At 52.9% G+C, this 14,176-nt stretch overlaps 2 protein-coding genes across 2 annotated transcripts in view; one reads left to right on the top strand and one right to left on the bottom strand.

The window, feature by feature from the left end:
- Positions 1-1,301, top strand: part of LOC130195443 (glucose-6-phosphate isomerase-like) — a 29,331-nt gene extending 28,030 nt beyond the window's left edge. Inside the window, exons 16-18 of the mRNA XM_056416971.1 lie at positions 172-247; positions 524-590; positions 988-1,301. Coding sequence (XP_056272946.1) covers positions 172-247; positions 524-590; positions 988-1,111 — 267 coding nt within the window. The 3' untranslated portion in view covers positions 1,112-1,301. The remainder of the gene's footprint in view (positions 1-171; positions 248-523; positions 591-987) is intronic.
- A 1,822-nt stretch (positions 1,302-3,123) lies between these two features.
- Positions 3,124-8,104, bottom strand: mphosph6 (M-phase phosphoprotein 6). The gene is made up of 5 exons (XM_056416005.1): positions 8,010-8,104; positions 5,747-5,859; positions 3,819-3,909; positions 3,597-3,694; positions 3,124-3,495 (listed from the first exon to the last, which is right to left on the bottom strand). The coding sequence occupies exons 1-5, from the start codon at positions 8,055-8,057 to the stop codon at positions 3,357-3,359; spliced, it is 489 nt and encodes a 162-aa protein (XP_056271980.1). The 5' UTR covers positions 8,058-8,104; the 3' UTR covers positions 3,124-3,356.
- Between the last annotated feature and the right edge of the window lie 6,072 nt (positions 8,105-14,176).

Raw genomic sequence — 14,176 nt, forward strand, 5'->3', positions numbered from 1 at the left:
AGTTAAACTCACATGTCCCCTCCTCTGGAAGGTCTTTGAAGGCAACACTGTTAAACTCACGTCTGTTCCTCTGGAAGGTCTTTGAAGGCAACACTGTTAAACTCACATGTCCGTTCCTTTGGAAGGTCTTTGAAGGCAACACTTAAACTCACATGTCCGTTCCTTTGGAAGGTCTTTGAAGGCAACAAGCCGAGCAACTCCATCGTCTTCAAGAAGCTGAGCCCGTTCGTACTGGGAGCTCTGGTTGGTGAGTACTGGGAGATAAATATATAAAATATATATGTATAAAATATACATAGATATATCTATATGTTATGGTATTCGGTTTATTGTCTCTATATATATATTATATATCTATATACACAGATATAATATATATATCTGTGTATATATTTATATATTATACATCTAAGTATATATATCCATATTGATTTTATATATCTATGGATATATTATATAATATCTTTATATATATATTATGTCATATATATATATAAATAATCAAACGTGATTTCTCTTCCAGCGATGTACGAACACAAGATCTTTGTTCAGGGAGTCATCTGGAACATCAACAGCTACGACCAGTGGGGGTGAGACACACACACAGAGACACACACACACACACACAGAGACACACACACGCAGAGACACACACACACACACACAGAGACACACACACGGAGACACACACACGGAGACACACACACACACACACACACACAGAGACACACACACACACAGACACACACACACACACAGAGACACACACACGCAGACACACACACAGACACACACAGAGACACACACACACACACACAGACACACACACAGAGACACACACACAGAGACACACACACAGAGACACACACACAGAGACACACACAAGACACACACACAGACACACACATGGAGACACACACACACAGAGACACACACACACGGAGACACACACACAGACACCCCCCCCTCTAACTGCGGGGCCCTCAGGGTGGAGCTGGGGAAGCAGCTGGCGAAGAGGATCGAGCCCGAGCTGAGGGCCAGCGGCGCCGTCTCCTCCCATGACTCGTCCACCAACGGCCTCATGAGCTTCCTGAAGAACAACTTCGCCTGAGTCCTGCGTCACGTGACCACCGCGCCCTCCTCTCATTGGCTGGAGTCCTGTGCACTTTATGTCTGTAGCTGCTTGTCAGAGGAAGGTATCAGTAGCGCCTAACTGGAGGAGAATGTGCAGATGTGACTGTAGCCCCGCCCCTTAACGGAGGCAGCACCGGCCTTCAAAATAAAAGCCCTGTTTGTCTGAATCCTGGTGTCTCGTTCTGATTAAGAATAAAGTTTCCGTTTACCTTCATATGAACAAACACCGAGTCAGCGAACGCATCGCTGTTAAACTGTTAAGTCTTTCGATGAGTCTAGACTCGGAGGATAAAGACCGAGGAGTCTTCCACCCACCTTCAACACCTGTTGGCTCCGCCCCCTGACTGCAGGGACCTCGGGTGACATGGCCGACATCACCGACACCATCAGGAGAACACGGCCTCTTCTGACTCAAGGCGGCGCTGGTTCTGGTTCTGGTCATTTCATGCCTAGACGACTAACTCCCTCCTGCAGGTCTACCTGCTGAGGCCATCCAATGCAACCTCCCCTCAGAGGCTTTACACTCTGTACACAGACATCCCTGACCTTTGACCTCACATCGGATCAGGAAATCTCCCAAGAAAAGAAAAAAAACTTTCAGCTGGAAAAAAAGGGAAGAAACCTTCAGGAGACCAGAGGAGGATCCCTCTCCAGGACCTGGTCTAACCTCAGACCAGGTCCTGTCACTGATCTGTCACTCTGGTGCCAGGACAACAGCCTCATCATGAATGTCACCAAAACTAAGGAGCTGATTGTGGACTTTAGGAGGGTACAACAACAGAGGACGTACTCACCACTGGGGATTAACGGGACTACTGTGGAGAGGGTGAGCGGGTATAAATACCTGGGAGTCCACATCACCGAGGATCTGACATGGTCAATGAACACAGACACTCTGGTGAGAAAGGCAAGGCAGCGCCTCTACCACCTCAGGCAGCTGAGGAAATTTAAAGTTTCCCAGAGGATCCTTCAGTCCTTCTACTCTGGAGCTGTAGAGAGCGTCCTGACAGGAAGCATCACAGCCTGGTTTGGCAACTGCTCCGCTCAGGACAGGAAGGCTCTGCAGAGAGTAGTGCGTTCGGCTGAACGCACTATTGGAACTACACTCCCACCCTGCAGGACTTGTACACCAGGAGGTGCAGAACCAGAGCCGCAGGATCATGAAGGATCCTCACCACCCCAACAACAGACTGTTTCAGCTGCTGCGGTCAGGCAGGCGCCTCCGTAGTCACGCTGCAAGAACAGAGAGACTGAGACGGAGTTTCTTTCCTCAGGCCATCAGGACTGTGAACTCCGACCTCACCAGGACCCCCACATAGACCCACACAACTGCCCCTCTTAGGCACACACACACACACACACACTTACTGTAAATATTGTGTTGTTTTTTATTGTAAATAGTGTATACTTGTTGCCCTTGCACATTCCTGCTGAGCATTGCCACTTTCATTTCACTGCACACCCTGTGTGTGTATGTGACAAATAAAACATCTTGAATCTTGAATCTAACCTCAGACCAGGACCTGGTCTAAACTCACACCAGGACCTGGTCTAACCTCAGACCAGGTCCTGGTCTAACCTCAGACCAGGACCTGGTCTAACCTCACACCAGGACCTGGTCTAAACTCACACCAGGACCTGGTCTAACCTCAGACCAGGACCTGGTCTAACCTCACACCAGGACCTGGTCTAACCTCAGACCAGGACCTGGTCTAACCTCAGACCAGGACCTGGTCTAACCTCAGACCAGGACCTGGTCTAACCTCACACCAGGACCTGGTCTAACCTCACACCAGGACCTGGTCTAACCTCAGACCAGGACCTGGTCTAACCTCACACCAGGACCTGGTCTAACCTCAGACCAGGACCTGGTCTAACCTCACACCAGGACCTGGTCTAACCTCACACCAGGACCTGGTCTCACTTGCCGCGGCGTGAGGCCGCTTGGGCTGCAGGTGTTCCACTTCAAAGGAAACAGAACTAACATCAAACTGTTTTGACATTTATTTAAATCCACCGTCTTTGGTCCTAAAGATAAAAACATGACGTCATCGTTTGTCCTCACGTCTCCGGGAGCACACGAGCCAGAGAGGATTATGGGATGTCTCCTCGCTGACGGTCCCGTGTCCAGGCGGGCGGGCGATGCTGCCGTCACACCGTACTGTCGCTTTAAGAGAGCCGAGTTTCATGAAGTCAACAGGACGTCTACCCGGCCGGAGGGGTCAGTCCCGAGGCTTCAGGAACATCCGCTTGGGCTCCTTCAGGTCCTGGTCCTGGTCCAGGTCCTGGTCCTGGACCTCTTCGCTCGCCACGCGCTTCGTAGCAAACTTCTTCTTTATGCTCCGGACTAAACCCTCGTACCTGAAAGGGAAACAAGTCAGGAACACAACAACAACAACCCTCTGACACAGGAAGCAGTTCAGACAGAGGTCAGAGGTCGTGTGGGTCAGAGGTCAGGTTACCTGAGAGCCATTTCTTCATCGGTGACGTCCGCGGGCATCCGGCTCTCCTGCTCTTCCTCCTCCTCTTCCTCCTTTGGGTTCATCAGCAGCATCAGTTTCTGGAATAAACAAAGTTTCACTTAGAAACATGGACACCAAAATATCCTGCAGTCCCTGAAGGCATCGTGCAGTCTTCAGGGAGGAGAGAGATGAGGAAGGACGAGGAAGAGGAGAGGAACCAACCTCGACCTCTGGGTTGAACCCCTTGAAGGAGATGCGACCGAACTTCAGCTCCTCGCAGGGAACGAAGCTCCGCTCCTCCACGACGAAGTTCCTGGAGAGGAGAGAAGGATTCTATTCATCATGTGGAACAGTGAGGTCACTGGGGTCATATAGGTCACGGAGAGGTCACTGGGGTCACGTAGAAGTCACATAGACGTCACTGGGGTCACGGAGAGGTCACTGGGGTCACGTAGAAATCCCTGGGGTCACGTAGAGGTCACTGGGGTCACGTAGAAGTCCATGGGGTCACGTAGAGGTCACTGGGGTCACAGAGGTCACGTAGAGGTCCATGGGGTCACGTAGACGTCACTGGGGTCACATAGAGGTCACTGGGGTCACGCAGAGGTCCATGGGGTCACGGAGAGGTCACGTAGTAGTCCATGGGGTCACGTAGAGGTCCATGGGGTCACGTAGGTCCATGGGGTCACGTAGACGTCACTGGGGTCACATAGAGGTCCATGGGGTCACGGAGAGGTCCCTGGGGTCACGTAGAGGTCCATGGGGTCACGGAGAGGTCCATGGGGTCACGTAGAGGTCCATGGGGTCACGTAGACGTCACTGGGGTCACATAGAGGTCCATGGGGTCACGGAGAGGTCCATGGGGTCACATAGAGGTCACTGGGGTCACGTAGAAATCCCTGGGGTCACAGAGGTCACGTAGAGGTCCATGGGGTCACGTAGAGGTCACTGGGGTCACGTAGAAGTCACATAGACGTCACTGGGGTCACGTAGAAGTCCCTGGGGTCACGTAGAGGTCCATGGGGTCACGTAGAGGTCACTGGGGTCACGTAGAGGTCACAGAGGTCACGTAGAGGTCCATGGGGTCACGTAGACGTCACTGGGGTCACGCAGAGGTCCATGGGGTCACGTAGACGTCACTGGGGTCACGGAGAGGTCCCTGGGGTCACATAGAGGTCCCTGGGGTCACGGAGAGGTCCATGGGGTCACGGAGAGGTCCATGGGGTCACGTAGACGTCACTGGGGTCACGTAGAGGTCCCTGGGGTCACGTAGAGGTCCATGGGGTCACATAGAGGTCCATGGGGTCACGGAGAGGTCCCTGGGGTCACGTAGAGGTCCTGGGGTCACGGAGAGGTCCATGGGGTCACGGAGAGGTCCATGGGGTCACGTAGACGTCACTGGGGTCACATAGAGGTCCATGGGGTCACGGAGAGGTCCATGGGGTCACGGAGAGGTCCATGGGGTCACGGAGAGGTCCATGGGGTCACGGAGAGGTCCCTGGGGTCACGTAGAGGTCCCTGGGGTCACGGAGAGGTCCATGGGGTCACGGAGAGGTCCCTGGGGTCACGGAGAGGTCCATGGGGTCACGTAGAGGTCCCTGGGGTCACGTAGAGGTCCATGGGGTCACGGAGAGGTCCCTGGGGTCACGTAGAGGTCCATGGGGTCACGGAGAGGTCCATGGGGTCACGGAGAGGTCCATGGGGTCACGTAGAGGTCCCTGGGGTCACGTAGAGGTCCCTGGGGTCACGGAGAGGTCCCTGGGGTCACGGAGAGGTCCCTGGGGTCACGGAGAGGTCCCTGGGGTCACGGAGAGGTCCATGGGGTCACGGAGAGGTCCCTGGGGTCACGGAGAGGTCCCTGGGGTCACGGAGAGGTCACGTAGAGGTCCATGGGGTCACGGAGAGGTCCATGGGGTCACGGAGAGGTCCATGGGGTCACGGAGAGGTCCATGGGGGTCACGGAGAGGTCCCTGGGGTCACGTAGAGGTCCCTGGGGTCACGGAGAGGTCACGTAGAGGTCCATGGGGTCACGGAGAGGTCCATGGGGTCACGGAGAGGTCCATGGGGTCACGTAGAGGTCCCTGGGGTCACGTAGAGGTCCATGGGGGTCACGGAGAGGTCCCTGGGGTCACGTAGAGGTCTTCTCGTACTCTTTGGCCTTCAGCTCGGGGAGCTCCAGGTACCAGTGTTCATCACTGATGATCCTCTTCTCGTCTTCCTCCAGCTGCTTCTTCATCTCTTCATCCAGACCTCTCTGCATGAACTGAGACAGACGGATTCATAGATTAATATACACTCAATAATATACATATAGATTATTATACTCAATAATATACATATAGATTAATATACACTCAATAATATACATATAGATTATTATACACTCAATAATATACATATAGATTATTATACTCAATAATATACATATAGATTAATATACACTCAATAATATACATATAGATTATTATACTCAATAATATACATATAGATTAATATACATATAGATTATTATACACTCAATAATATACATAGATTAATATACACTCAATAATATACATATAGATTATTATACACTCAATAATATACATATAGATTATTATACTCAATAATATACATATAGATTAATATACACTCAATAATATACATATAGATTAATATACATATAGATTAATATACACTCAATAATATACATATAGATTAATATATATAGATTATTATACATATAGATTAATATACTCAATAATATACATATAGATTAATATACATATAGATTATTATACACTCAATAATATACATATAGATTAATATACACTCAATAATATACATATAGATTATTATACACTCAATAATATACATATAGATTATTATACATATAGATTATTATACACTCAATAATATACATATAGATTATTATACATATACTCTCATTATATATATACACTTATGACTTGGGTCCACTTGAGGGGGTCCAGGGGGACTCGGGTCCACTTGAAGGGGTCCAGGGGGACTCGGGTCCACTTGAGGGGGTCCAGGGGGACTCGGGTCCACTTCAAGGGGTCCAGGGGGACTCGGGTCCACTTGAAGGGGTCCAGGGGGACTCGGGTCCACTTGAAGGGGTCCAGGGGGACTCGGGTCCACTTGAGGGGGTCCAGGGGGACTCGGGTCCACTTCAAGGGGTCCACTTGAAGGGGTCCAGGGGGACTCGGGTCCACTTCAAGGGGTCCACTTAGAGGGGGTCCAGGGGGACTCGGGTCCACTTGAAGGGGTCCAGGGGGACTCGGGTCCACTTGAAGGGGTCCAGGGGGACTCGGGTCCACTTGAAGGGGTCCAGGGGGACTCGGGTCCACTTGAGGGGGTCCAGGGGGACTCGGGTCCACTTGAAGGGGTCCACTTGAGGGGGTCCAGGGGGACTCGGGTCCACTTAGAGGGGGTCCAGGGGGACTCGGGTCCACTTCAAGGGGTCCACTTGAGGGGGTCCAGCGGGACTCGGGTCCACTGAGGTCCGGGGACTGGGTCCACTTGAGGGGGTCCAGGGGGACTCGGGTCCACTTAGAGGGGTCCGGGACTCGGGTCCACTTAGAGGGGTCCGGGGGGACTCGGGTCCACTTGAGGGGGTCCGGGGGGACTCGGGTCCACTTGAAGGGGTCCGGGGGGACTCGGGTCCACTTGAAGGGGTCCGGGGGGACTCGGGTCCACTTGAAGGGGTCCGGGGGGACTCGGGTCCACTTGAAGGGGTCCGGGGGGACTCGGGTCCACTTGAAGGGGTCCGGGGGGACTCGGGTCCACTTGAAGGGGTCCGGGGGGACTCGGGTCCACTTGAAGGGGTCCGGGGGGACTCGGGTCCACTTGAGGGGTCCGGGGGGACTCGGGTCCACTTGAGGGGTCCGGGGGGACTCGGGTCCACTTGAGGGGGTCCGGGGGGACTCGGGTCCACTTAGAGGGGTCCGGGGGGACTCGGGTCCACTTAGAGGGGTCCGGGGGGACTCGGGTCCACTTAGAGGGGTCCGGGGGGACTCGGGTCCACTTAGAGGGGGTCCAGGGGGACCACTTAGAGGGGTCCGGGGGGACCACTTAGAGGGGTCCGGGGGGACTCGGGTCCTTAGAGGTCGGGGACTCGGGTCCACTTGAAGGGGTCCGGGGGGACTCGGGTCCACTTGAAGGGGTCCGGGGGGACTCGGGTCCACTTAGAGGGGTCCGGGGACCCCACTTGAAGGTCCGGGGACCCACTTGAGGGGTCCGGGGGGACTCGGGTCCACTTAGAGGGGTCCGGGGGGACTCGGGTCCACTTGAGGGGTTTTCAAGGTGTCCTCGCCAGCGGGTGGACGTCGTTAAAGGTGACACCTGGTGTGAGGGACCTGGTTTCAACGTGTACCGGAAGTCTCCTCGCGCTCGGAGCTCGTGCGCTTCACTTACCTTCATGCTTAGAAGGTTTCTGGAGAGCTTCACGTTTTCGTCCGCCATCTTGGATCTGTGAATGCGGACAGGACGACGCGTCACGTGACATCCTGCAAATAAACGCCCGCGCAGCCACTCCGCGCAGCTGGTGACGTCAGACAGAAGCAGTCGAACGTCGAACAACTGTTATATTTAAAACACGGACATATATATATATATCATATGTATATATATATGTATATCTACATATATGTATAATATATATTATATCTATATATATGTATAATATATATATATACACTACCGTTCAAAAGTTTGGGATCACCCAGACAATTTCGTGTCTTCCATGAAAAATCACACTCTTATTTATCAAATGAATATAAAATATAGTCAAGACATTGACAAGGTTAGAAATAATGATTAATATTTGAAGTATTAATTTTGTTCTACAAACTTCAAGCGCAAAGGAAGGCCAGTTGTAGTTTATATCACCAGCATAACTGTTTTCAGCTGTGCTAACATAATTGCACGGGTTTTCTAATCATCCATTAGTCTTCTAAGGCGATGATCAAACACAATGTACCATCAGAACACTGGAGTGATGATGAAAAGGGCCTCTATACACCTCTGGAGATATTTCATTAGAAACCAGACGTTTCCACCTAGAAGAGTCATTTACCACATTAACAATCTATAGAGGGTATTTATGATTAATTTAATGTTATCTTTATTGGAAAAACAATGCTTTTCTTTGAAAAATAAGGACATTTCTAAGTGATCCCAAACTTTTGAACGGTAGTGTATATATATGTATAATATATATATATATATGTATATATCCATATATATTATATATACATATAAATAAATAAATAACCCACTAATCTGGAGATTATATGTTATTTATTTTATTATATTTTCCCTAATCCGACGACAAAACCAATCAAACTAAATATCGAAACAAACAAGGGAAAACAATTGGAAATAGTTATTAAAAAATTAAGAAAATAATCTCAGATTCTGTTCATTGAACTTGTTACTACATACTCTGGAAGAAGTTATTTATTTTACATTAATTATATTTTTCTATTGTTGAATCTCTGACAAAACAATGACACTTTTTCATGAAATGGTTTCTTCTTATTTTTGCTTTCCACTAACAAGAAACCAGTTGAGACCAGTTGAGACAGCGTCTCTGAGTCCAGAAGATATCTGAAGACTTTAATTAAACTGTGACGTCTTTCTTGGTTTTATTTGTCTTTCAATCAACCAACAAGATAAAAGAAAACATAAACTACATTATGAATATCTTCAGAGACTCAGGTGACCTCATAGACCAGTAGCCCCTCAGACTCAGGTGACCTCATGGACCACTAGCCCCTCAGACTCAGGTGACCTCATGGACCACTAGCCCCTCAGACTCAGGTGACCTCATGGACCACTAGTCCCTCAGACTCAGGTGAACTCTTGGACCACTAGCCCCTCAGACTCAGGTGACCTCATGGACCACTAGTCCCTCAGACTCAGGTGACCTCATGGACCACTAGCCCCTCAGACTCAGGTGACCTCATGGACCACTAGCCCCTCAGACTCAGGTGACCTCATGGACCACTAGCCCCTCAGACTCAGGTGACCTCATGGACCACTAGCCCCTCAGACTCAGGTGACCTCATGGACCACTAGTCCCTCAGACTCAGGTGAACTCTTGGACCACTAGCCCCTCAGACTCAGGTGACCTCATGGACCACTAGCCCCTCAGACTCAGGTGACCTCATGGACCACTAGTCCCTCAGACTCAGGTGACCTCATAGACCAGTAGCCCCTCAGACTCAGGTGACCTCATGGACCACTAGCCCCTCAGACTCAGGTGACCTCATGGACCACTAGCCCCTCAGACTCAGGTGACCTCATGGACCACTAGTCCCTCAGACTCAGGTGAACTCTTGGACCACTAGCCCCTCAGACTCAGGTGACCTCATGGACCACTAGCCCCTCAGACTCAGGTGACCTCATGGACCACTAGTCCCTCAGACTCAGGTGACCTCATAGACCAGTAGCCCCTCAGACTCAGGTGACCTCATGGACCAGTAGCCCCTCAGACTCAGGTGACCTCATGGACCACTAGCCCCTCAGACTCAGGTGACCTCATGGACCACTAGTCCCTCAGACTCAGGTGACCTCATGGACCAGTAGCCCCTCAGACTCAGGTGACCTCATAGACCACTAGCCCCTCAGACTCAGGTGACCTCATGGACCAGTAGCCCCTCAGACTCAGGTGACCTCATGGACCACTAGCCCCTCAGACTCAGGTGACCTCATGGACCACTAGCCCCTCAGACTCAGGTGACCTCATGGACCAGTAGCCCCTCAGACTCAGGTGACCTCATGGACCACTAGCCCTCAGACTCAGGTGACCTCATGGACCACTAGCCCCTCAGACTCAGGTGACCTCATGGACCAGTAGCCCCTCAGACTCAGGTGACCTCATGGACCACTAGCCCCTCAGACTCAGGTGACCTCATGGACCACCAGCCCCTCAGACTCAGGTGACCTCATGGACCACTAGCCCCTCAGACTCAGGTGACCTCATGGACCACTAGTCCCTCAGACTCAGGTGACCTCATGGACCACTAGCCCCTCAGACTCAGGTGACCTCATGGACCACTAGCCCCTCAGACTCAGGTGACCTCATGGACCAGTAGCCCCTCAGACTCAGGTGACCTCATGGACCAGTAGCCCCTCAGACTCAGGTGACCTCATGGACCACTAGCCCCTCAGACTCAGGTGACCTCATGGACCACTAGCCCCTCAGACTCAGGTGACCTCATGGACCACTAGCCCCTCAGACTCAGGTGACCTCATGGACCACTAGCCCCTCAGACTCAGGTGACCTCATGGACCACTAGCCCCTCAGACTCAGGTGACCTCATGGACCACTAGCCTCAGACTCAGGTGACCTCATGGACCAGTAGCCCCTCAGACTCAGGTGACCTCATGGACCACTAGCCCCTCAGACTCAGGTGACCTCATGGACCACTAGCCCCTCAGACTCAGGTGACCTCATGGACCACTAGCCCCTCAGACTCAGGTGACCTCATGGACCAGTAGCCCTCAGACTCAGGTGACCTCATGGACCAGTAGCCCTCAGACTCAGGTGACCTCATGGACCACTAGCCCCTCAGACTCAGGTGACCTCATGGACCACTAGCCCCTCAGACTCAGGTGACCTCATGGACCACTAGCCCCTCAGACTCAGGTGACCTCATGGACCAGTAGCCCCTCAGACTCAGGTGACCTCATGGACCAGTAGCCCCTCAGACTCAGGTGACCTCATGGACCACTAGCCCCTCAGACTCAGGTGACCTCATGGACCACTAGCCCCTCAGACTCAGGTGACCTCATGGACCACTAGCCCCTCAGACTCAGGTGACCTCATGGACCAGTAGCCCTCAGACTCAGGTGACCTCATGGACCAGTAGCCCCTCAGACTCAGGTGACCTCATGGACCACTAGCCCCTCAGACTCAGGTGACCTCATGGACCACTAGCCCCTCAGACTCAGGTGACCTCATGGACCACTAGCCCCTCAGACTCAGGTGACCTCATGGACCACTAGCCCCTCAGACTCAGGTGACCTCATGGACCACTAGCCCCTCAGACTCAGGTGACCTCATGGACCAGTAGCCCCTCAGACTCAGGTGAACTCTTGGACCACTAGACCCTCAGACTCAGGTGACCTCATGGACCACTAGCCCCTCAGACTCAGGTGACCTCATGGACCACTAGCCCCTCAGACTCAGGTGACCTCATGGACCAGTAGCCCCTCAGACTCAGGTGACCTCATGGACCACTAGCCCCTCAGACTCAGGTGACCTCATGGACCACTAGCCCCTCAGACTCAGGTGACCTCATGGGACCAGTAGCCCTCAGACTCAGGTGACCTCATGGACCACTAGCCCCTCAGACTCAGGTGACCTCATGGACCACTAGCCCCTCAGACTCAGGTGACCTCATGGACCAGTAGCCCCTCAGACTCAGGTGAACTCTTGGACCACTAGCCCCTCAGACTCAGGTGACCTCATGGACCAGTAGCCCCTCAGACTCAGGTGACCTCATGGACCACTAGCCCCTCAGACTCAGGTGACCTCATGGACCACTAGCCCCTCAGACTCAGGTGACCTCATGGACCAGTAGCCTCAGACTCAGGTGACCTCATGGACCACAAGCCGCTCAGACTCAGGTGACCTCATGGACCAGTAGCCCCTCAGACTCAGGTGACCTCATGGACCAGTAGCCCCTCAGACTCAGGTGACCTCATGGACCACTAGCCCCTCAGACTCAGGTGACCTCATGGACCAGTAGCCCCTCAGACTCAGGTGACCTCATGGACCAGTAGCCCCTCAGACTCAGGTGACCTCATGGACCACTAGTCCCTCAGACTCAGGTGACCTCATGGACCACTAGTCCCTCAGACTCAGGTGACCTCATAGACCACTAGCCCCTCAGACTCAGGTGACCTCATGGACCAGTAGCCCCTCAGACTCAGGTGACCTCATGGACCACTAGCCTCAGACTCAGGTGACCTCATGGACCACTAGCCTCAGACTCAGGTGACCTCATGGACCAGTAGCCCCTCAGACTCAGGTGTCCTCATGGACCAGTAGCCCTCAGACTCAGGTGACCTCATGGACAACTAGCCCCTCAGACTCAGGTGACCTCATGGACCACTAGCCCCTCAGACTCAGGTGACCTCATGGACCAGTAGCCCTCAGACTCAGGTGACCTCATGGACCAGTAGCCCCTCAGACTCAGGTGACCTCATGGACCACTAGCCCCTCAGACTCAGGTGACCTCATGGACCACTAGCCCCTCAGACTCAGGTGACCTCATGGACCACTAGTCCCTCAGACTCAGGTGACCTCATGGACCACTAGCCCCTCAGACTCAGGTGACCTCATGGACCACTAGCCCCTCAGACTCAGGTGACCTCATGGACCAGTAGCCCCTCAGACTCAGGTGACCTCATGGACCAGTAGCCCCTCAGACTCAGGTGACCTCATGGACCACTAGCCCCTCAGACTCAGGTGACCTCATGGACCACTAGCCCCTCAGACTCAGGTGACCTCATGGACCAGTAGCCCCTCAGACTCAGGTGACCTCATGGACCAGTAGCCCCTCAGACTCAGGTGACCTCATGGACCACTAGCCTCAGACTCAGGTGACCTCATGGACCACTAGCCCCTCAGACTCAGGTGACCTCATGGACCAGTAGCCCCTCAGACTCAGGTGACCTCATGGACCACTAGCCCCTCAGACTCAGGTGACCTCATGGACCACTAGCCCCTCAGACTCAGGTGACCTCATGGACCACTAGACCCTCAGACTCAGGTGAACTCTTGGACCAGTAGCCCCTCAGACTCAGGTGACCTCATGGACCACTAGCCCCTCAGACTCAGGTGACCCTCATGGACCAGTAGCCCTCAGACTCAGGTGACCTCATGGACCAGTAGCCCCTCAGACTCAGGTGACCTCATGGACCAGTAGCCCCTCAGACTCAGGTGACCTCATGGACCACTAGCCCCTCAGACTCAGGTGACCTCATGGACCACTAGACCCTCAGACTCAGGTGAACTCTTGGACCAGTAGCCCTCAGACTCAGGTGACCTCATGGACCAGTAGCCCTCAGACTCAGGTGACCTCATGGACCAGTAGCCCCTCAGACTCAGGTGACCTCATGGACCACTAGCCCCTCAGACTCAGGTGACCTCATGGACCAGTAGCCCCTCAGACTCAGGTGACCTCATGGACCACCAGCCCTCAGACTCAGGTGACCTCATGGACCACTAGCCCCTCAGACTCAGGTGACCTCATGGACCACTAGCCCCTCAGACTCAGGTGACCTCATGGACCACTAGCCCCTCAGACTCAGGTGACCTCATGGACCACTAGCCCCTCAGACTCAGGTGACCTCATGGACCACTAGTCCCTCAGACTCAGGTGACCTCATGGACCACTAGCCCCTCAGACTCAGGTGACCTCATGGACCAGTAGCCCCTCAGACTCAGGTGACCTCATGGACCAGTAGCCCCTCAGACTCAGGTGACCTCATGGACCAGTAGCCCCTCAGACTCAGGTGACCTCATGGACCACTAGCCCCTCAGACTCAGGTGACCTCATGGACCCAGT

This window comes from Pseudoliparis swirei, chromosome 6 (assembly GCF_029220125.1).
Source record: "Pseudoliparis swirei isolate HS2019 ecotype Mariana Trench chromosome 6, NWPU_hadal_v1, whole genome shotgun sequence".
Lineage (NCBI taxonomy): Eukaryota > Metazoa > Chordata > Actinopteri > Perciformes > Liparidae > Pseudoliparis > Pseudoliparis swirei.